Genomic DNA, 23983 nt, shown 5'->3' on the forward strand with positions numbered 1-23983 from the left:
AATATTAACTATGCTAATTCTTGTAAGTTTGCAAGATTAGAAAAAAGGAAAATATATGGGGATTGACTTGTATACTATTATTCCAATATTTCTTTCCATTTTAGTAGTTATTTTACCTCATTTGTCATTGTCTTTTTGACTAGACTCTGGCCATACAACCACATAAGTTTATAATTGATTTGCCTTAGAATTTAAAACTTAACCATGACATTTAAAAAGCAAGTTAGTAACTTTAAATACACTTGGAGAAATTCAAGATGAACAGACCTGATACTGCTGAGTTGTCAACCAAATACACAGGCATTTAGCTTAGCCTTATAGTTCTACTATAAATGATTTATATGTCATTATATATATCTAAAATGTCAATTTCTTTTAATACAGGGTGGAAAAATTCCAGTAAGGTGGACAGCACCTGAAGCCATCCAATACCGGAAATTCACATCAGCCAGCGACGTATGGAGCTATGGAATAGTCATGTGGGAAGTTATGTCTTATGGAGAGAGACCTTATTGGGACATGTCAAATCAAGATGTAGGTGTTATACTACTTAAACAAAAAGGATTTAATACATTAATATTCATTTTATGGGAACATGTAGGTAATGGCTCATAAGAAGAAACTTTTACAGTTCTAAAAAACATGGTTGCTGAGTTTTCACGATTATTACCACAAATTACCACAATAATTACTGGCAATGGCACCCCACTCCAGTACTCTTGCCTGGAAAATCCCATGGATGGAGGAGCCTGGTAGTCTGCAGTCCATGGGGTCGCTAAGAGTCGGACATGACTGAGCGACTTCACTTTCACTTTTCACTTTCATGCATTGGAGAAGGAAATGGCAACCCACTCCAGTGTTCTTGCCTGGAGAATCCCAGGGACGGGGGAGCCTGGTGGGCTGCTGTCTATGGGTCACACAGAGTCGGACACGACTGATGTGACTTAGCAGCAGCAGCAGCAGTGGTTCAACTAATTTTCTTTTGTCTTCATTTTGAAGAATTGCTTTTTCTTTTTCATTTAAATTCTCTGGACCTAATAGAGGCCGGAAAAGGATATTTCTTTAATAAAAGTAATGATGCTGAGCTTGCACAGCTTTAGTGGGAGAGTCACCTGAGTAAAAGATTCATTTATGGAGGGGAGAGAAGGAAGGCTGTGTATTATTTTGTCTTTGAAGCTTATCTTTCTTTTGCTTTTAATTTCCTGAAAAAATCTGTTTAAATTATGTTGTTGGTTGATTTAGTTAAGTTTTAATTTCATGAGACAACATAAATTTAACAACCAATATGTGTTTCATAGAAATATTTTAGAATATAATCACAATGGGAATATCTTTTAAAAATAAAATTTATTAAATGTGTATCCTGTTGCTAAGGCAACAAGTACATTGTTAACCTTTGAGAAAAGAAACTGCTGATAGTTCTCGGGTGTGTACATCTCACTCCAAGAGACTATTTATAAAACAATATAGCATAAGGGCTTCCCTGGTGGCTCAGATGGTAAAGAATCTGCCTGCAATGCAGGTAGACCTGGGTTCAATCCCTGAGTCAGGAAAATCCGTTGATGAAGAAAATGGCAACCCACTCCAGTATTCTTGCCTTGAGAATCCCAGGGACACGGGAGCCTGGCAGGCTACAGTCCATGGGGTCACAAAGAGTCGGACATGACTGAGTGATTAACACTGCAACAGTAGCATAAGTACAACTAAATATTTACTTCTATAAGTTGAATTTAATAAAATTAACATTTTTGTAAGGCAGAAACTTACAAATACTGTCAGATTCATATGCCTTTATTGAAAATGTGAGTGAAATTTAGATAAAAATAGAGTAAATGTAAAATCTAGGAAGGTACCCCGCATTAAACTAGAAATATGGAGAAGACATTGGTTCATAGCAGAGGAGAGAATTCACCAAGGGAACACTTTGGAAAGTGCAGAAACAAAGGCTTAGTGAAGTGTATGTGGATCAACTAACTAGAGTCACTCTCCTATAACAGAGATACATACATTATTAGTGATCTGAAATGAAGATTGTATGCATGTGCTAAGTCACTTCAGTCATGTCCAACTCTGTGACCCTATGAACTCTGTCCGTGGGATTCTCCAGGCAAGAATACCAGAGTGTGTTGCCATGCCCTCCTCCAGGGGATCTTCCCAATCCAGAGATTGAACCCATGTCTCAAGTGTCCTGCAAAAGGCAGGTTCTTTACCTTGAGCTCCACCTGGGAAGCCCCTGAAATGATTAGGTTGGGGTAAATTGACAAAAAAAGTGTTTTAAGGAGTTTGGAAATGATAAGCATGCATGCTCTTGAAGAATAGAGTAAAAAAAAAAATAAGTGGTGCTTGAAGAAAGTCTATATTACCATTGAGAAAAAGCATGTGACAAGCAAACCAGTTTGAAGTACTGAATTCTTGAGATATTATAAACCTGTGTAACAACAGAAGCTGCTGCTGAGTCGCTTCAGTCGTGTCCGACTCTGTGCGACCCCAGAGACGGCAGCCCACCAGGCTCCCTCGTCCCTGGGATTCTCCAGGCAAGAACACTGGAGTGGGTTGCCATTTCCTTCTCCAATGCATGAAAGGGAAAAGCGAAAGTGAAGTCGCTCAGTTGTGCCCGACTCTTAGTGACCCCATGGATTGCAGCCTACCAGGCTCCTCCGTCGATGGGATTTTCCAGGCAAGAGTACTGGAATGGGGTGCCATTGCCTTCTCCAACAGAAGCTGACTAAGGTTAAAACTGAGTTATTTTTCAAAAATAGATCATAATCATTGTTATATAAAATTAGTTTTGTTTTTTTTTTTAATTTTCCCTATCAAGTTCCTATGTTTCTTAAAACTAGTAAGTTATTTTCAGACAACTAAAATCAGACTGTTTGTTGGAAAGGTGATTTTCAGTACTTCTTTAAACAAATTTCAGCATTGACTACAAAATTCACAGCGAAAAGAAGGAGAGGTTTGAAAAAATCATTTACTATTTTGAGTTGAATAATGACATAAAACTTTTTTAATGGGGGTTTCTTTTTTTTTGGTTTTGGTTTTTTGAAGATAAAAGTCTGAATGATGAGTCCGTTTGGCAGAGGCAAAGTTGTTAATATTTGACAGGTCTCAGTGTCAAAGATTTCATGGACTGTCAAAATGTGGGCAAACAAATCCTTGGGGCAGAGAAAGAGAAATATTTACATTCCCTAGACACTCAGTAGAGTTTCATTTCTTTTGACACCTTCCTTCTGTACTAGATTCAAACATAAAGGAATGACAGGAATATAAGATAACTTTAAATTTAAAGTTCACTTAACTTCTAAAAACAAATAATAGAAATGGTTAAGAAAAAAAAATCTTCTATTTTAGATTTAGAATTCCCATTTGTTTTTATTAAAAATTAAATATCATAATATATATTTTGCCTTTCAAGTTTTAATATTTTTACTGATCAAATGAAGTTTTAAGAGCACAGTGTTTAATTCTGACCTAGAACGTTAAGCACCATCTTTCTCTTTTTTTTCAATTGCAGAGGTCTGAATTATATTATTAAATTTAAATGCAAGAGATTACCTACACAGTTCAGGTTTTATAGTGACATTGATATTAACATTCTTCCTAAAGGATAATATTCATTATTTTATACTTCTGTTAAACTGCTATTTGATCAATTATATATTTCATTTTCAATATACAAATAGTGGAACAAACTTGAATTTAAATAATGAATTCCACTATAGTAAAAATGATTCTCTAGAGAAAGCTTTTTTACTTGGAGTCTCCAGGTAGGAGACTGTGGAGAGACTTAAATGATCTACCAGCTCCTTGATGTCTCTGGAAATCCTGTTTATGTGACTATATTTTATTTTTCTGAAAATTATGCTTTTATCTATTCTTCAGAGATATTAATATTTAAAATATTAGATTGATTGAAAGAAATCACTTTATATGATTTAAATTTAGTGCTAGAAATTTGTCAAGGATTTTATAAAACCCTCAAATTTTCAAATACGATTATAAGAGAATTTAGATTATAAGAGAATTTTCTTAAGACATGTGAAACAAGATAACTTAAGACCTAATTTGATAATTAGGTTTGTCAGGAACGCCACAAACTCTGGGCTGAAAACTAAATAAAGTGAGGTTTCTGTGGTTACTCTGAAGAAAAAAAAGGGGGTGCTCCTTATTAGTAGGGGGCTTCCTGGGTGATGCTAGTGGTAAAGAACCCACCTGCCAATGCAGGAGATGCAAGAGATATGGGTTCGATCCCTGGGTGGGGAAGATCTCCTGGAGGAGGGCATGTGTGCGGGCAGAAGAGCCTGGCAGGCTACAGTCCATGGGGCCACAGAGTCCGACATAAATAAAGTGACTGAGCACGAAGTCCCTTAGTATCCATAGAATATTGGATCCAGGACCCTGGCAGACACTAAAATCTGTGAATACTCAAGTCCCTTATATAAAATGACATTGTTTTTGCACTAAACTTGTGAACACCCTCCTGTATACTTTAAATTATCTTCAGATTACTTACAATGCCTAATACAATATAGATATTATGTAAATAGGTATAAATACAATGGAAATGCTGTATAAATAGTAACTGGCATGTGGCAGATTCAAGTTGTGCTTTCTGGAATGTTCTGATTTTCCTTTTTCTTTTTGAGTATTTTTACCCATGGATGCAGAATCTGAAGATGCAAAGTCTCAGGATATGGAAGGCGACTGTATTGTAAAATCAGTGAGGTAGACAGTTGCCAGGGGGCTTTGGCCATAATCTACACAGAGGAATGAACAAGACCATGTCAGGAAAAAATGATATGCTTATGTATGAAGATACTTACACCCAAATGGTTCCAAGTAGGAAAAGGAGTACGTCAAGGCTGTATATTGTCACCCTGCTCATTTAACTTATATGCAGTGTACATCATGAGAAACGCTGGGCTGGAAGAAGCACAAGCTGGAATCAAGATTGCTGGGAGAAATATCAATAACCTCAGATATGCAGATGACACCACCCTTATGGCAGAAAGTGAAGAGGAACTAAAAAGCCTCTTGATGAAAGTGAAAGAGGAGAGTGAAAAAGTTGGCTTAAAGCTCAACATTCAGAAAACGAAGATCATGGCATCTGGTCCCATCACTTCATGGCAAATAGATGGGGAAACAGTGGAAACAGTGTCAGACTTTATTGTTTTAGGCTCCAAAATCACAGCAGATGGTGACTGCAGCCATGAAATTAAAAGACTCTTACTCCTTGGAAGGAAAGTTATGACCAACCTAGATAGCATATTCAAAAGCAGACACATTACTTTGCCAACAAAGGTCTGTCTAGTCAAGGCTATGGTTTTCCAGTGGTCATGTATGGATGTGAGAGTTGGACTGTGAAGAAGGCTGAGTGCCGAAGAATTGATGCTTTTGAACTGCGGTGTTGGAGAAGACTCTTGAGAGTCCCTTGCATTGCAAGGAGATGCAACCAGTCCATCCTAAAAGAGATCAGTACTGGGTGTTCATTGGACTGATGCTAAAGCTGAAACTCCAATACTTTGGCCACCTCATGCGAAGAGCTGACTCATTGGAAAAGACTCTGAGGCTGGGAGGGATTGGGGGCAGGAGGAGAAGGGGATGACAGAGGATGAGATGGCTGGTTGGCATCACCGACTTTATGGACATGCATTTGAGTGAACTCCGGGAGTCAGTGATGGACAGGGAGGCCTGGCATGCTGCAATTCATGGGGTTGCAAAGAGTTGGACACGACTGAGCGACTGAACTGAACTGACACCCAAATTTTTTTCATGTGCCCATAACGTCCATGAGTTTTAACTGCAATAGAAACAGTTAGAATCTAAGCATTTGCAATTAAAGCCAAGAGAGTAGGCTTTCCCATATATCTCCAGCTTTCATTCTTCTTTATTATCTGTAGGTGGTTAGCCCTTTTCATTAATGACTTTTCAAAGAGCAACTGTATGTGTATAAATGGAGTCAAATATAAAAAGTAATACTCAAATTGGAAATACTTATACTTGGTATTCACAGAAGCTTTTAATTGAATTTATGTCTCAATTCACATGGGCTTCCCTGGTAGCTCAGCTGGTAAAGAATCCACCTGCAATGCAGGAGACCCCAGTTCGATTCCTGTGTCAGGAAGATCAGCTGAAGAAGGGATGGGCTACCCACTCCAGTTCTTGGGTTTCCCTGGTAGCTTAGCTGGTAAAGACTTTGCCTGAAATGCAGGAGATCTTGGTCCTCCTGCAGGAGGAGATCCTTCTCCCCTGGAGAAGGGAATGGCTACCCACTCCAGTATTCTGGCCTGGAGAATTTCATGAACTGTATTGTCCATGGGGTCGCAAAGAGTTGGACACGATTGAGCAACTTTCACTTCACTTTTATGTCTTAGTTCAAATGTAATTTTCATAGTCAAATTATGAAATTTTAAAATTCTTATTCTATGGATTACTTTTTTTTTCTGTTTATCATATTCCACAAAGTTGTTTCTTCTTATTTCAAGGTAGGCCAATACATCATTAGTTTTACTAGTAGGAGTCATAAGGATAATAAAAGATTAAACTTTCATAAAGATAGGAGACATAAAGGTAATTCCTTAAAATGGTCCATGAAAAGACACTTAAAAGCTTTGAAAACATAATATGCTTAAAACTAAATTTATTCTCAACTAAATTGTGAGCCCTCAACTTTTCCTTTTAAAAGTTATGACTGATTTATTACTTTGATTTGTTTTATATTATGATAGAAAAGAAGTGTAGATTTTTTGGTAAAACTTTGTCATAGTTCTGTATTGAGGTCCAAATATTTAATTGCATAAAATATGGGTCATGTTCCTATGAAGTTAATGAGATAAAAATTGGCACAACAGGAGAACAGAAGCCAATCATGTTATATCATATTTTGAGTTATTATATGCCTATTATCATGAGGTCTGTTCATGCTCCTTTTTGCCTTAATTACAATGGTTATATTTTAGTCAGTTCAGTTCAGTTCAGTCGCTCAGTCATGTCTGACTCTTTGCGACCCCATGAATTGCAGCACGCCAGGCCTCCCTGTCCATCACCAACTCCCGGAGTTCACTCAAACTCACATCCATCGAGTCAGTGATGCCACCCAGCCATCTCATCCTCTGTCTTCCCCTTCTCCTCCTGCCCCCAATCCCTCCCAGCATCAGAGTCTTTTCCAATGAGTCAACTCTTTGCATGAGGTGGCCAAAGTATTGGAGTTTCAGCTTTAGCATCATTCCTTCCAAAAAACACCCAGGGCTAATCTCCTTTAGAATGGACTGGTTGGATCTCCTTCCAGTCCAAGGGACTCTCAAGAGTCTTCTCCAACACCGCAGTTCAAAAGCATCAATTCTTCGGCACTCAGCCTTCTTCACAGTCCAACTCTCACATCCATACATGACCACTGGAAAACCATAGCCTTGACTAGACAGACCTTTGTTGGCAAAGTAATGTGTCTGCTTTTGAATATGCTATCTAGGTTGGTCATAACTTTCCTCCCAAGGAGTAAGAGTCTTTTAATTTCATGGCTGCAGTCACCATCTGCAGTGATTCTGGAGCCTAAAACAATAAAGTCTGACACTGTTTCCACTGTTTCCCCATCTATTTGCCATGAAGTGATGGGACCAGATGCCATGATCTTCGTTTTCTGAATGCTGAGTTTTAAGCCAACTTTTTCACTCTCCTCTTTCACTTTCATCAGGAGACTTTTTAGTTCCTCTTCACTTTCTGCCATAAGGGTGGTGTCATCTGCATATCTGAGGTTATTGATATTTCTCCCAGCAATCTTGATTCCAGCTTGTGCTTCTTCCAGTCCAATGTTTCTCATGATGTACTCTGCATATAAGTTAAATGAGCAGGGTGACAATATACAGCCTTGACGTACTCCTTTTCCTATTTGGGATAATTTTAGTAATAATACTGAAATACATCTCGGCAAGCAAATGAGTTTGTTTTCCAAGTATTTCTTTACTTGTGTAGTAAAGAAGTATCCCCTGATGGATAAGTAAGTGTTCCCTTACAATGTCATTTACCCTGGTCACTTCATATTCTTCTAGGAATGATCTAGAATTAGAAATTTCTGTCAATGTGCTTCTTTTGTTCTTTGACTCTTATTAGAGTACTAAGACAACATCTAGACACAGAAATCCAAGGGGGTTCTAGTAATTTTACAAAAAAGTTGTTTCAATGAATTCCATGGATAATTACGTAATGCTTTAAGAAGTGTAGGATTAGGGATCTTAGTGTGTGTTTTTTGCTGTTTCTGAGAATATGTAACTGTTTGCAACAGTGCACTTTTTGTTTTCCCAGTTGGAAATATAAGCAGCTCTTAACAGCATCAGCTCTGGTCAGACAGCCTATGTCAAATTCTGTCCCTTCTACTAAGAGCTCTATGATGTTTTCTGTGCTTAACTTCTCAGCGCCTCTAATTCTTTGTCTCTGGAATCAGTATAGTAACACTTGCCTAATAAGGTTTCTGTAAAGATTGAATGAGATAATTAAAACAGTGCTAATCATATAGCATATGGAGAAGGAAATGGCAGGCCACTCCAGTATTCTTGCCTGGAGAATCCCATGGACAGAGGAGCCTGGTGGGCTACAGTCCAAGGGGTCGCAAAGAGTCAGACACGACTGAGCGACTTCACTTTCACTTTCTTTTCAATCATATAGCAAGTATTCAATAAATATTTACTATAATTCTTGTATCCTTAAAAGATAAGTTGTTTTTCTAGCAGGCTAACCAAATAAAAGCTGCAGAGCCTCAAAGCTTCAGTCCTGTCTGAATCATCATCCCATGAGGTGGGTTTATCTTCAACAGGCTTGCCTTGAATTATGACAAAGCTGTCTTCCCACTGGTTCAGCCTTAAAGAATCTGCCTTCCAATGCAGGAGACGTGAGTTCAATCTCTGAGTCAGGAAAATGCCCTGGAGAAGGACATGGCAATGGTGACCCAATCCAGTATTCTTGTGGTGGAAATCCCATAGACAGAAAAGCTTGGCAGGCTACAGTCCGTGGGGTCTCAAAAGAGTCAGATCCAACTTACTGACTGGACAGCAACAACATGCTGTATAGAGGCCAAGGTTCCCAGCACACATCTCTGGTGCCTCTGTAGGTAGGAGCATGATTGTTAATGGGAACTTTAGGGTCCCTAAATCTATTGCCAGTTGAGAACATCTCTTATTTTAAATGTTCTATTTTGCTTCTGCTCCTTTAAAAATGTGTAAACCACTGTGTTTTTGAGAGCTAGAAGTTTCATTTTGTATTGATAAATGTTCTCTGTTATAATAATAGGCATTGTCAAATTTCTGTAATGCAGTAGGATATCTACAGAAGCTCATTAACTCTTTCATTCCTGTAGAGTTATTTAATAGTACTCTACATGATTCATTGGCACAAAGATTTTAAGACTATATTGTGCTCAAAGCCAAAGAATTCTAATTGGAGAGCTATTGAAGAGTATTATGTTAGGAGAATCATGGTAAAGTTTAGATGTACTTTTAAAAGATTATTTAGAGGGAAATGAGAAAGGAAAGATTTTTCTACTTGCTTTGTTCTTTTCAGGACTTCTGAGAAAAATCTACAAGTGGGAAATAGGAGGTGGTAGAAAATGATAAACACTGCCCTAATCTTATGAGTCTGGGGATAAAGTCCTGAGAATTCAGAAAAATACTGTATATATTCAAATACAAACAACCTAAATATGAGGAAAGCCACTCTTCCCAGTTAAAAAAAAATGCCCCCCCCCCCCCCCCCCCCCGCCCACAGTTGTTTGTTATTTGGTCATTTTAAGTATATAAAGTTTTGCTAGTTATTTACTTATTCACAACTTGAACCTCTGTTTAAATAACTTAATCCAGCTTTCCAAAGCACATTATTTTGACTTTTATCTAACTTGTTTAACATAGAGCAGTTTTGAATCCTAGAACAGTGATGTCCCTGGAGTCTTATACAAAGCGACATGAAATTCTTTGCATTTAAAAGTTTTTTTTTTTTTTAATTGAATTCCTCCTGCAGTTAAATATTTGTGATCTTTGTGGAGTTCCCATGTGTGTATGTTTTCTAGTGTGCTTTTTAAAAGGATATTTTACAGGAATTTTTGCAATGATATCCAGCATTTGTAGTTATAAGTCATAAACAGGAAAAATTTTTTAATTCAGTCATATGACTTTCATTAGCATTCAGTATCAATACTGATTAAAGTGACTAAAGGCTAAGGTGTTTTTTCCATAGCTTTTATTCAAAATAAAGCACTGACGGAAAAATCCCATAATGTGTGATTTTGTAAAGACCACCACATAACTACGGGAAAACAGCTATATTGCATATACACACACATATATATATGTATATTTTTTCTGTGTGTTCTATTTTAATCTAATACATTTGTGGTATTTTCTACAATACTTCTTCCTATCCCTCCAATACCAATTTAATGAAACAAATATAAGGTAACATTTTAAAAGTTTCTGTTTGCAAAATTAATAATCTTTAGGGTAAATCATATTTAAAGCAAAAATACATAAGCAGAATTAATTTACACTAACCCACTAACCTAATTTTCAGAATAAAGCCATTTCCAATTACAGCACTGTACGAGATCCATATTGTTGTTGTTTAGTTGCCAAGTAGTGTCCGGCTCTTTGAGACTCCATGGACTGTGGGCCACCAGGCTCCTCTGTCCGTGGGATTCTTCTCCAGGCAAGAGAAATGGAGTGGGTTGCCATTTCCTTCTCCAGAGGATCTTCCCGACCCAGGGATCAAACCTATGTCTCCTGCAGGCAAACTCTTTACCACTGAGCCACCAAGGAACCCCCAAAATGTTGCAGAGAGATCCATATACATATATGAAAAAATGCTTCTATCATTTGAATATATTGTATTTAGGAAGCAATATCATCAGAAAGTGGTCACTAATTGGCTATACATATAAGAAAGTCTAGATTGTTCTCACTTCAGCTTTTCGGACTGGGATGACTGGAAGTGTCGTTAATTGAAAGACTAAGAGCTTTGGGGAAAAGGTAAAAAAAAAATCAATTTTAAATAAAGTACGAGGTTACTATGGAAAGTCCAAGGGAAGATGTCTGGTAAACTGGTGGACCTACCACCTAGTGATCAGGGGAGAATTTGGGCTGAGGATTTTATATTTATGAAAACTTTCAAAAATTACTGTAGTTAAGTTTATCTCTTTAACTTTTAAACTGTATCAGTTTGCATGTATAAATTTCCCTTAAAGAAAAGTGAACACTGTGGTTCTTATACTAAGGATTTTCTTGAAAAATTGTTGATGCTAGCTACTTTGCTTATTCCATCTTCAGTTCAGTTCAGTTCAGTTGCTCAATAGTGTCTGACACTTTGTGACCCCATGAATCACAGCACGCCAGGCCTCCCTGTCCATCACCAACTCCCGGAGTTCACCCAGACTCACATCCATCGAGTCGGTGATGCCGTCCAGCCATCTCATCCTCTGTCGTCCCCTTCTCCTCCTGCCCCCAATCCCTCCCAGCATCAGAGTCTTTTCCAAGTATTCCATCTTACAACCTCTTATATTTAAATGTGCTATTTTTTAATGTCAGCAAGCAAGGCTATATTTCCCTGAAAACAATAAGTTCATCAACATTTCTTAAAGACAGCTTTTGTCTGCCTACTTTAGTCCTATTTTCTTCAAAAACTCAGGGTTACCTCTTTTTTTTTTTTTTCAGTCATTTTTTCCCCTACATTTCTACTACTCTTATGTTAGCATCGAAAGATTTGTTAATCCCCCTTGAATAATATTTTGATTTTTTACAAGTCCTTATTTTGTTTTTATTTTTCTTTTTGCCTTCCTATTATTTTCCCTCTGCTGCTTAGATTTGTAACAATTTCTGATTTTATGAGAAGTTTAAATGACTGTGTCATGAGAATGGGCTGCATACATCATTGGTTTGAAAACCTCCATTTTGTTTTTTTTAATTTAGAGTTTAGTCATTAGGAAAAATAGTAGTCTGGAGAGATTATTTATATTTTGAATATATCTATTTTAAAGCATAACTTTGAGGACTGTGTCTTCTGTATTGCTGAAAAATTCTGCTTTGGAATAGGCTCATCAGTGGTGAAGTTTACAAAATTGCACCTGGTACATGCAGGTGATTTTGAGTAAGGACAGTAAATAATGGAAATCTTTGGATATTGTATTGACATAATTTTCACAAAATCTATCTTAAGGACTGGCCTTTTTTTTTTTTTAATCTTGAAGCCAAAAAAAAAAGTTTTTGAAGTGATAGAAAGGGTGTTTTATATAGAATAAATAATGACATTTTAATAGGCATTCCCTTTTGTAATAGGGGATATTTGAAAGAGACTTTTATGAAGTCTCATTTCCACATATAGCAGATTGTGTTCTCCTCTCTCTAGTTATGAGAGGTTGCTGACCCTTTTGAGCTTCTATATTTCTCTGTTACTGAGAAGCCTAATCCCTTCGGGACATGATTTTGTGGTACAAACTTTCTGTATGATTTTTCCTGTAGTCCAGTTAATTACTAAAAGTTATATAATTGTAACTTAAGATAATTGTATATCTACATAGATCAATAAAAGTGCTGCAAAAGAAAAAATAAAATAAAATCTACTTTTGCTTTCCACATAAACAAAAAACCCGTCTAAATAAATAATTTTGGGGCTAATTTCCATGCACAGTGTTTATGAAGGCTTATTTTGTACTACCATTCAAAGCTTCTTAAGTTGTTATTAGGTAGTAATAGACAGTAAATAGACAGTAATGTGCTGATGAAGTTGAACAGCCAGGCGCTCTGAGTGGGCAAACTCTGATTTGTAACCTTTCCCTATTTCCTGGTATAATCCTTTCTCTACTCCGTGCCCCGAGGGTGGTTTCAATCTGCCTGTTTGAGGTCACTGGACTCAGAGTTGAGAAACGATCCAATAGCTTTCTGAACAATACAAATCAGTTCTAGAACAAAACTGTATCTTGTAACACTATACACTCCATAGGCATATGCGCTTCATGTTATTTAAAACAATAGTGTGCTTGGAGCATTTTCCGTTATAGTACATTCACATAGTTGGATGTCTTGTTGAAATAATATCATTTGAACTCTGCAGAAAGTGAAACTTTCAGGGCAGGACTACTTCTAGGTAACTCAAAACTTCTTTTTACAACTTGAGGAATTCATAAATGTACAGAAAGATATGTACATGCACAGCTATATACAATAAAATCATTCCATAACATCTTCCCTTTTGAAAACCTCTGGGATGATATTAAAAAATTTTCCATCTGTTGCACCCTGGGTGAACTTAATTGCTGTTCCCTATTGCTGAATTAACTAGGAAATGTCATCATACCCTGAACTTCATGTATCCCTTAATAACATGCTTACTATTCATGGATGTTTTGGGGAAAAAAAAGTAAGTCTTTCACATAGCAGTGTGCTTTACTCTTATGTGGATAAATCACTCTGTCTCCTGGGCAGTTGATTTTATTCTAGTTGAACCTCAGTCAGTAATATTTTAATATCCTTTGGCTATTAGGTTATAAAGGCAATAGAAGAAGGTTATCGCCTGCCAGCACCCATGGACTGCCCAGCTGGTCTTCACCAGCTGATGCTGGATTGTTGGCAGAAGGAACGTGCTGAAAGGCCAAAGTTTGAACAGATAGTTGGAATTCTAGACAAAATGATTCGAAACCCAAATAGTCTGAAGACACCCCTGGGAACATGTAGTAGGTAAGAAATAGCTAAGGAAATGAAATCTGGGAGAAATTCAAACATTCACATGAATCATTTATTTCCACAGCTCCACCCCAACAGTATGTTGACATTTGTGTTAAATTATTCAAGTTCATAATAAATTTGTTATTTTAATAGAAGTTAATTTTTTTTTTCTTTTCAGATGGCTTAACTTAGTTAAATCAATTTAAAAGAGACTTATTAATTATTATTGCTTTTTGAAATGTTTAGAATCAATATCACTGGTCATCATTTTAGAAAAATTTCTGAACTGGATGTGTGTGATTTAGTGGCATTTTATATTTTCAAACCATTGCTATTACATGTATTTTTATTGCTGTTGCCTTAGTTTTTTATTATCATTATTATTATTATTATATCCATACTATCTGTTGGATTATTTGGTTTCAAGTTTAATAGTAAAATGATTCCATGAAGTTAAAGTTTATAAAGGTAATTCAATACATGATTTAAGAGGTATGTTCATTAAAAAGAGCCTAACCACCCCATTTATGTTTTACACTTGGCTTGCTCCATGATAATGTAGATTAGTAGTTATTCAGCTCCAGTTGTCAGGTAAACCTGTTGCACTGTATCTGTAGTATAGTCAGGCCCTTATGAAGAAGCATGAACTCACAAGGTGCTTATAAGAGTCCCATTAGTACAGTGGGTGCATTATGTTCTCAAAAGCACCCTCTGAGAAAGTCTGTGTTTTCTTTGCTCCCAGTTAGTTTCAGAGAAGCAGATTAACAAATATTTACTGGTTACAAATATCATTGGCTGTACTTTGAAAAATACATGGAAGATACTCATCATATCTAAATAAAATAGAAATTTTGGAGTTAGTAGTTTTTTTTTTTAAATTTATTTCATTTAAGTATAGTTCATTCACAGTGTTGTGTTCATTTCTGCCTTATAGCAAAGTGAGTCAGTTATACATGTATGTACATTCTTTTTCATATTCCTTTCCATTATGATTTATCACAGGATATTGAATATAGTTCCCTGTGCTACACACTAGGACTTTGTTGCTTATCCATTTGGAGTTTGTAGTTATTGGCCAACCTTTACACATTAGATTTTTATTAGCATATCTGTTTATTTGTTACTATAACATCAATTAAAATATGTAATTTTATTTCATATATCCTTATTTTTCTGGGGGCCAAGACATGCTTTCTTTAGTAGTTCAAGGAAAAATTTGCTTTCCTGTTTTATTCTCACCCAGGCCAATAAGCCCTCTTTTGGATCAAAACACTCCTGACTTCACTACCTTCTGTTCAGTTGGAGAATGGCTACAAGCTATTAAGATGGAAAGATATAAAGATAACTTCACAGCAGCCGGCTACAACTCCCTTGAATCAGTGGCCAGGATGACTATTGAGTAAGCTTCAACTTCTAAAATTATACTTGTGAATGTATCAGGTCAATTCAAGCATTATACATTAGGTCATCTTCCATCTATTAAAGACATATGAACCCCAAAAGCAGGAAGAAAATTATCTAAGTGTGTACCATGTCCCAGGCATTTTGCTAATAGACTTCTGAACACATGATATCTTTTTCAACCTTCATGGCAATAATTTTCTTAAGTCAATAGTCAATAGTTTTACACACAACAAGGCTAAGGCTCAGAGAATTTAAATATTTGCCCTAAACTGGCTCAGTAGTAAGTGGTGTCTAATTTCTCTCCACAGTCAGTATTCTGCACATCAACCAGTGAGACTTCCTCTTTTATTATTTAGATTCCTAGTCACTGGGGAAATTTTCTCCATTGCAAAAGAGAATTTTTTTTCATCATGTTTGTATCAAACATTAAAAAAATTTCAAAGTTTCATTATCTAAGTACATTATGAAATTCAGTATGATCACTTTCTGAGAAGTTCAAGAAAGCTTAATTCAATTAACCGTAATAAGAATTTAACTTAAGCTTTGAAAGTTATGTGATTGATTGACTCATTTGTTTAACCTGAAGAATGACCTGATTTTAAAAAAACTGAAATTGCTATGAAGTGGGAGTATAAAGAACTAAATTTTTCTTTCCAGCCCCATCACTGATTATGTAGAAATACATTTAGTATCTCTGGACCTCAGCTGCCTTAGCTGCAGCATAGCTCTTGTGGGCAACGCAGTTCCTCTCAGTCAGGGTGTTTGAAAATGGGAAACAGTTATGAAGGTTCTATTAGCAGGATGCTATTTATGTACTGTTGTGAGAAGTGTTTCACATTTTTTCACATAAAAAGAAAGCTGGCAATCATGTAGTCTTTCCTGGTGTGTTAGGAAATGGCACATACGTGAATTTTGGCATGTGCCTGCTCTCTTAGTTGGTTTTCTGCTAAGCACCACGTGGGTAGAGCTGATGTATTTACACCTGTCTCTCCAAAGCAGTCTACTCTCCTGAAAAACTGTGCTTCTCAAAGTCTTATTAGACCACAGCTAGGAAATACTGCAGTACTCTACTGTTGCTATATTTGAACTACTTGTAGATACCTAAGCTCAGTCATTTGGCCCACTAGGAGAGGTCTGTAGCACAGTCCATACACAGATACAGCTGACTTATGGCAAATTTAAACTATCAAATACTACCCTGGTGGCTCAGACGGTAAAGCGTCTGTCTACAATGCGGGAGACCCGGGTTCAAGCCCTGGGTTGGGAAGATCCCTGGAGAAGGAAATGGCAATCCACTCCAGTGGTATTGCCTGGAAAATCCCATGGACAGAGGAGACTTGTAGGCTACAGTCTATGCGGTCGCAAAGAGTCGGACAAGACTGAGGGATTTCACTTTCACTTTCAAACTATCAAACACAGGTATTGTACACTTTAAGGAATATTTTTGTCCAAAATGTAGTCAAATGATTGAACTAAAGTAAGAATACAAGCAATAATATGCTCAGAATTACAACATGCTAATTAAACTCAGATAATACTTTGCTTGATCCTTGATGATTCTTGATCTGCTAGAGCCAAAAAATGTTTCCATTCATACTGTGTCCTATTTTAACAATTAAACATTTTAAACTTCACATAGACTTAAGAATACTACATTGCAAATAATATTTCCTAACCTTACCTTATGGCTCAGCAGTAAAGAATCTGCCTGAAATACAGGAAATGTAGGAGACATGGGTTCCCTGGGTCAGGAAGATACCCTGGAGTAGGAAATGACAACCCACTCCAGTATTCCTGCTTGGAAAATCCCATGGACAGAGGAGCCTGGCAGGCTACAGTCCATGGGGTCGCAACTGAGTGACACGACTGAGCACACACATATATATAACTTTACCTTAAGTTAATAATAACTTTCGGACTTTGATACTCTCTTTTCTTTTGAAAGCTGCCAAAATATGTTGTAATGTGAAAACCACAAGTTACAGAACAATTTACACAATATGGCCCTATTTGTGTACAATATTAAGTGTGCATACATATATGCTTATGTAAAACAAGAAAAAATGTATATACATATATATATATATATATATATACACACACACACAGAAACACACACACACACACACACAGACAAAGATACCATCCCAAGAGGCTCTGGGAAATGGAATATAGGATACTAGAAATGAAACTTTTGCTTCTATAAAGACTTGAAATAAGGACAGGGAATTTAGGAAAATGTTCTTGTCCCAGCTCTACCTTGAACTTGTTGTGGGACCTGAGTTTCCTTATATTGAAAGTGAACGGTTGAACTTTATGGTCCCTAAGTTTCTTTCAGTTCAAGAATTGTAAAATTCTACTTTTCTGTCATCAATTTGATTTTACTGATGTTGAATCACCTTGTATCTGAGACATCCACAGTCAGAACCTTAGGGAATATCTATTTAATTAGAATGACACTGCTTGTTTTTTTTTTTTTTTTTTTAATTTTGTTCTCTTTTATTCCAAAAAGTACTACAGACTTGTAGTAAAAAAAAAAAAAAAATTAAAACTGTATAGAAGATACTTTCTTATATAAAAGGTCAAATCAGTTTAAAAATAACTTGTCACTGACACATTGAGAGCCTGAGCAGTAGATTTTTACAAAGGAGAATGTAGATGCAGGTTACCAATCCAACTCAGTGAAGGAATAGAATCCTAATATCCAAGAACTCTAAGATAAGATCCTGTTCCCCTAAGATAAACAGATTAATTAAAAAGTTAATGACAGTTGAGTATGAAATAAAATGTTTGTACGATAACTAACAATAAAATGCATTTGTCTTTTTCAGGGATGTGATGAGTTTAGGGATCACACTGGTGGGCCATCAGAAGAAAATCATGAGCAGCATTCAGACTATGAGAGCGCAAATGCTCCATTTACATGGAACTGGCATCCAAGTGTGATAAGCGTTTCTCCCTTATGAGGGAGATTATGGACCACAAGAGAACAGTACTGGCCTTCAGTATATGCATAGAATGCTGCTAGCAGACAGTTGATGTCCTGGGTCCTTCCTACAGTGAACTGAAGATTTAAGAAGCACCTATAGACTTGAACTCCTAAGTGCCACCAGAATATATAAAAAGGGAATTGAGGATCCACCACCGGTGGCCAGGCAAACAGCAGTGACAATAAACAAAGTACTACCTGAAAACATCCAAACACCTTGAGCTCTCTAACCTCCTTTTTATCTGATAGACTTTTTAAAATGTACATAAAGAATTTAAGAAAGAATATATTTGTCAAATAAAATCATGATCTTATTGTTAAAATCAATGAAATATTTTCCTTAAATATGTGATTTCAGACTATTCCTTTTTAAAATCATTTGTGTTTATTCTTCATAAAGACTTTCTTTTAGAAAATTGTTTATAGCTTGGACCTTTGTAGTGTTAATCTATGACACATTACTACACTGGGTACCTTTGAAAGAATCTCAAATTTAAAAAGAAATAGCATGATTGAAGATATATCTCTGTCAGAACATTGGTATCCCTTTTATGTCATTTAATTTTGTTTAATCAGTGCTGTTTTGATATTGTTTGCTAATTGGCAGGTAGTTGAGAAAATGCAAGTTGCCAAGCTCTCTGATATTTTTTAAAAAGAAATTTTTTTGTAAAGATCTGACAACACTATCTTTTCAATGAAAATAGCAATAATGATCCATAAATACTATAAGGCACTTTTAACAGATTGTTTATAGAGTGATTTTACTAGACAGAATTTAATAAACACTCAAATTGTAGTTTATGATTATATAAAAAAAAGATAAGGCACTTCATCTAAAGAATGTTGGTGAAGGCAAATCTCTGAAAGCAAGAACTATCCAGTGTTATCTAAAATTTAATCTGAGCACATCACAATTTTTTCAATATCAAAACATTTAGGAAATTTAGGAGAAATAGTTGGCATATATTTTATATCCTATTCTGTTTAATGCAGTCCAAACATTAAAGGGAAGAATTAAGATTTATGTTAGAACTCTGAAGCATGATAAAAGGGGCAGTTCACAATTTTCACCTTTCAAAAACAAAGTTGCTGCACAGAATATCACCATTGCAGTTTAAAAAAAAAAAAAAGTATTTTTATTTGTGAACACTGATGTGAGAAGTTGAAAGAACTCTTTTTACCACGTCAGGAAGAGGTGAAGGATCTGGCTTTTTTTTAAAGCTTTATTTATTAAACCATGTTATTTGATTACTGTGTTAGAATTTCATAAGCAATAATTAAATGTGTCTTTATAGCTATTTCAGGAATGTATACCTATTGTGAGTAATGCTTTCAAAAGTTAGGAAAATCATGAACTACCCCAGAATTGAACTGTTGTATTTCCAAAGAGAATTGGGCTGTTTATAATAATTATTTTAATAGAGAAAGATCCCAGGGATCGGTCATAATTGGTCTTGTTTGATAATGTGGGCACCCACAAACAAACAAACAACAGAAACAAAACCTGTAAATGTTCCTTTGTAAAACTTGTAAATTTTATTTATACTGTCTTGTTTTGTACACACATTTCTCTGTAGTGGGCTCTGAATACATTGAAAATGCACTATATTTTTCTATTTTACTTGCAGAGCATCACAAAAGAACAGGTATTTTCAGTGCTACATAATGTGTTTTCCCACATTTAGGACCAAAGATGGCTATAGAAAAACTCAAACTGATTGCTTCCCAAGCCCCTCCCCACCCCCTTTTTTTTTCCTTTTAAATCACTGTACAGTGTTATTTGATATTTTAATTTATTTTTTGATTGACTAGAAAAAATCATTTTAATTTCACTAAAATGTTTTTTGTCCCTAAGGAAAAATAATCTGTAAAATAATTTTAATTAGCATAATACAGTCACCTAGACACTTCCATTTGTAATCTTTGTAATAGACTGTAAATATATTTTTGGAACTATAACACAATGTGCTTGAGGGTTATTTTTCAGTGTCTGCAGTGTATACAAGTGTTTATACTAAGTACAGCACTTTACAATTCTAATCAGTAGCATTGGCCTTTGTGAGAATGAGTGAAAGAGTTTGAGTGAGTGTTCTTAATTCCATTTGGATTCTAGACTCACTAATAATGAAGTTCTTTTCTTGTTCATAGCTTAAGGTGCTTATTTTTTCTATTAAATTAACAAAAAGCCATTCTAGAAATAGAAGACATAGTAGGGTACATGCAAACGGTGTCTTTCCTGCTTTTTTCTAGCACTAGATTTATAGTTGAGTAGTCTTTCTTGAGTAGAAGGGCAGAATAAAAGTTTTTTTGAGTTTTTTTTTCAAAAATAACTTTTTCCTTCAGCAATATACCTCATCTGCCTTAAATTTTTTACAGCTCTTTACAGGGAAAGGGAGAAGGGATGGGAAAGACACACAGCACAATAGGAAGGGTATGATGCATCACTCTCTCGTTGGTAGGTTTCTTTTCCCAATCAACATTTTGATTTTGAAATACATGTATGTGAACCAGATATTCAGAGAAAAGTAATTAACCTTGTAATACTGATTGTAATACTGTCTTCCAGAAAGAGATGAAACGGTATAATGATAAGAATGTACAACTTGCACCTTGAAATCTTCTTCTTCTTCTTTTTTAATTTTTTTGATAAATTAGTGCTCAGGGGAGGAAGGGTAGAGAAAGCAAATGTTGGCAAGAGAACTCAAACGTTATAAAAATGCAAAAGGAAACGGCCTCCTTGCTTTAACAGAGCCACCTTTTTTAGAATGCTGTCTTCACATGTGACTTGTGTTTTGCATTCAGGACTGAAATAAAAGTAACTTTTATTACATCTGGATCTAACATTTTCTCGGCAGTTGATCTGGGCCTTGTTTTCTAGGACTGGTGGTTTATGCTTGTTCAGAGCACTCTGAGTTGAATCATATTGTATACTTATGTAATCTACATTAGCTAGTACTATTTAGGACGCTATTTTAATTGCTCCTCCTATCCGTGTTTTAAAGACAATTAAAATGGTGTAATTCACCTCTCTTTTTTATTTAGGTAATGCTGATATTCTCCCTTTTGTTTCCTGAGTAGCCTAGAACTGTGCTACTCACTGATGTGCATGTTCAAATAAATTACTGATGTGTATTTTTTTGCTATATGTAGAGAAATCATGGGGAACTCGGGGCGAGATGTGCTTTTTGTTGGTTGAATTTGTCCCTCCTTGCCTAAGAATTACTACAGGGGTCATCCTTTTATAAGGACAAACTGCTTTTGAACAGTGTCTTCAATGTATCAAGCACAAATAACTCTTTCTTCAACACGAATCATAAGTCTCTTTTTACCAGCTTACAATAATAAACGAATCTATTAGACAATGTAAAGAAAATCCTGTCTCCAATCATTGGTGGATTCCTTTATGTCCCTTATGCATTCTTTATTTTTTTACACAGTATCATGAAAGGAGATGTTTAGAGTAAAGGTTATTGAAATATTTCAGGGGGCTAATCAGAATACAAAGAAATTAATATCCTTTGCATCGCCTTCTTCTGCACACAGACTTAATTCCACTGTAATTATTATAGAATAACAAGACTATGTCGTCAAAGAGCCATACTATCAAATATTTTAATTAAAGCTCTTTTGTTCCTTATTGAATCTACAATGGCATGGTGCTAACAAGAATATTTGCATGGGAAAGGTAATGTCAGGGTCATGGGACCCTGACAAATGTCTTATACATTTAGTATCATGCAGCAACTTGGAGAGTCTCTGCATTTAAGGTGCTGCAGGAAACAAACACACAGAGTCCAGAGAAAATGGGAAAAGTAATCAACCTGGTTGTCTGATTATTTATCAATGACGCTGACAGTGATCAGACCAGCTTGCACATGAAATGAAGAAAACTAAATCATCCCTTTTTCTCCAGCATTACCGTTGTAAGGTCTACAAACATTGAACAAATGTCCAAACATATTTCAAAAAATGAGACTAGGCAGATACCAGGTGACGTGCTATCACTAGTTATCACGCTCCTGATGTTGAGGCTCAGGGTAGGCGACGCTGAAATTGAAAGATAATCGTGAGGTCTTGGCTATCCCAACTCTCCAACAAGCAAGGATGCACTTGCTAAGTTCACACAGTGATGATAACATAGCCTGAAACGTTGACCGGCAGTCAAATGATCTCTTAAAGTCCTGGATCCATAAGGGATACAAAAATACACTATTCTACCAACACTCTTCTTTTCCTCCAAAAGAATAAAGCCATTATGATGAATGTACAAGTTCTATTGCTAAATAAAAATCAGATTGTAATACTTTCAATAATCAGTAACAATTTTTTTCTTGGAGTATTTTTATCTCCTACTGTTACCCTTTGTTTCATGTTAGCTGCAATGAAAACTCAATACCAGTTTCGAGAGGAATTTCTGAGAGAAATCAAAGAGGTGATCAAATTCTTAAATTCAATCCAAAAGATTATATTTACTGATATTAATAAATGATAAAAGACAGTGCATGGTGACTGCAAACATACAAGCTGCTCTGAAGGGAACAGCATGTTCTCGGCTTTATGGCCATGGCCCTTCAGTAGCCCCGACACAACTGCTCTATTGTCTAATGCATCACAGCACAGCTTGAACACTATGAACAGGAGAAGAAAATATTTCAGTAGGATGCTTCTGTAAGTCTCATTAGAGTGAAGTGCTGTAAGGGTTTTTTTTTTTTTTTTTCAAGTTCAGTGATTGAATGTAATTAAATGTATAATTAAATAATAAAAGACCTCTTCTGATTGACCTTGAGGTTAAAATAAATGTAATTAATTGATCTAATTTAATTGGGCCTATTTCACAAAGGTTGGTAAGTGGCAATAAAGTAGCTCTAGTCTAGTATTCCACGGCTCTGTGACAGCACTAGAAATCCCTTAGGTGTGGAACAGTAGTAGGGATTCTCAAATTGCAGACATTTGATGATTTGGGGAGAGTAACAAGTGAGGTGTTGTCTATTCCAAACTTCCACGAATAACAAAGCTCCATAAGATGTACACTACAACATATATTTCTATTTTAGATATCCCAGGTTTTTACTACTGAAGATTATTTTTGTTTTCCCTTTTAAGTTCATGGACTTTAAGTATATTTGTAGACTTTATATATAACTAAAGAAACACAGTATGTTTTTAATGAATGATTGATCGTAGATCTTAATTAAAGATGCTCAGAAGAAAAAACAAAGGAAGCATTTGTTTTTAAGTAATGCTGATTCTAGTTTAACAGAAGACAAACACTCACTGTTCAAGTCTCACCATTTCACTATGGAACCAAAACTAAATAAAGTGAATGACTGGAAAACAAACTCGAGAAAAACAAATAGAGATAAATAAGCTTCTTATGTAGAACTAGCATTCATACACATCATAGTTTCTACATTTTGCAATTCACAGAAAAGAGACAAACAACTCACACACTTTTTTAAAGTGACGTGAATTTGCAGATACTTATTACACAGATGGTAAGACCTATAGCAAATTACAAGAGAAAATTCTAAAGTTAATCTGGTGTGTCTCTGTCAATTAGCTAGAAATAAGCACTGTTAAGAGAAAACCAGATGGAATATGAGGCTAAAATGTCCTCTTTCCATACAAAAGAGACCCACATCTTTCTTCAGCTCTGATATTTGCACGGAGTGTTTTAGGGATCTACTGGGCCGGGTATCTGCTGGTCATGTGTTACTGTAATTTCGTGTTTCCACTTAAATAGTCACCACCTGCACGCTGAGCTCCAGGTGTATTCACTGAAACCCAACTTAACAGAAACCACAGGAATCTGACTCTACAAACAAACCTACTTAGCTTGACCTGAGAAATAGGCAGGAGGTAATCATGGGCTCCTGTGGCTATTTCAATGGCTGCACTC

General features: G+C 35.9%; 1 protein-coding gene across 4 annotated transcripts in view; it reads left to right on the plus strand.

Moving 5' to 3' along the window:
- The window catches only part of EPHA7 (EPH receptor A7), a 210512-nt gene extending 189598 nt beyond the window's left edge, over positions 1-20914 (plus strand). For all 4 annotated transcript variants that reach the window (XM_070796062.1, XM_070796063.1, XM_070796064.1 and 1 more), the window contains exons 14-17: positions 385-534; positions 13510-13703; positions 14935-15090; positions 17927-20914. In XM_070796062.1, the coding sequence (XP_070652163.1) occupies positions 385-534; positions 13510-13703; positions 14935-15090; positions 17927-18041 (615 nt within the window). In that variant the 3' untranslated portion in view covers positions 18042-20914. The remainder of the gene's footprint in view (positions 1-384; positions 535-13509; positions 13704-14934; positions 15091-17926) is intronic.
- The last annotated feature ends 3069 nt before the right edge of the window (positions 20915-23983 follow it).

This window comes from Bos indicus, chromosome 9 (genome assembly GCF_029378745.1).
Source record: "Bos indicus isolate NIAB-ARS_2022 breed Sahiwal x Tharparkar chromosome 9, NIAB-ARS_B.indTharparkar_mat_pri_1.0, whole genome shotgun sequence".
Taxonomy (NCBI): Eukaryota; Metazoa; Chordata; class Mammalia; order Artiodactyla; family Bovidae; genus Bos; species Bos indicus.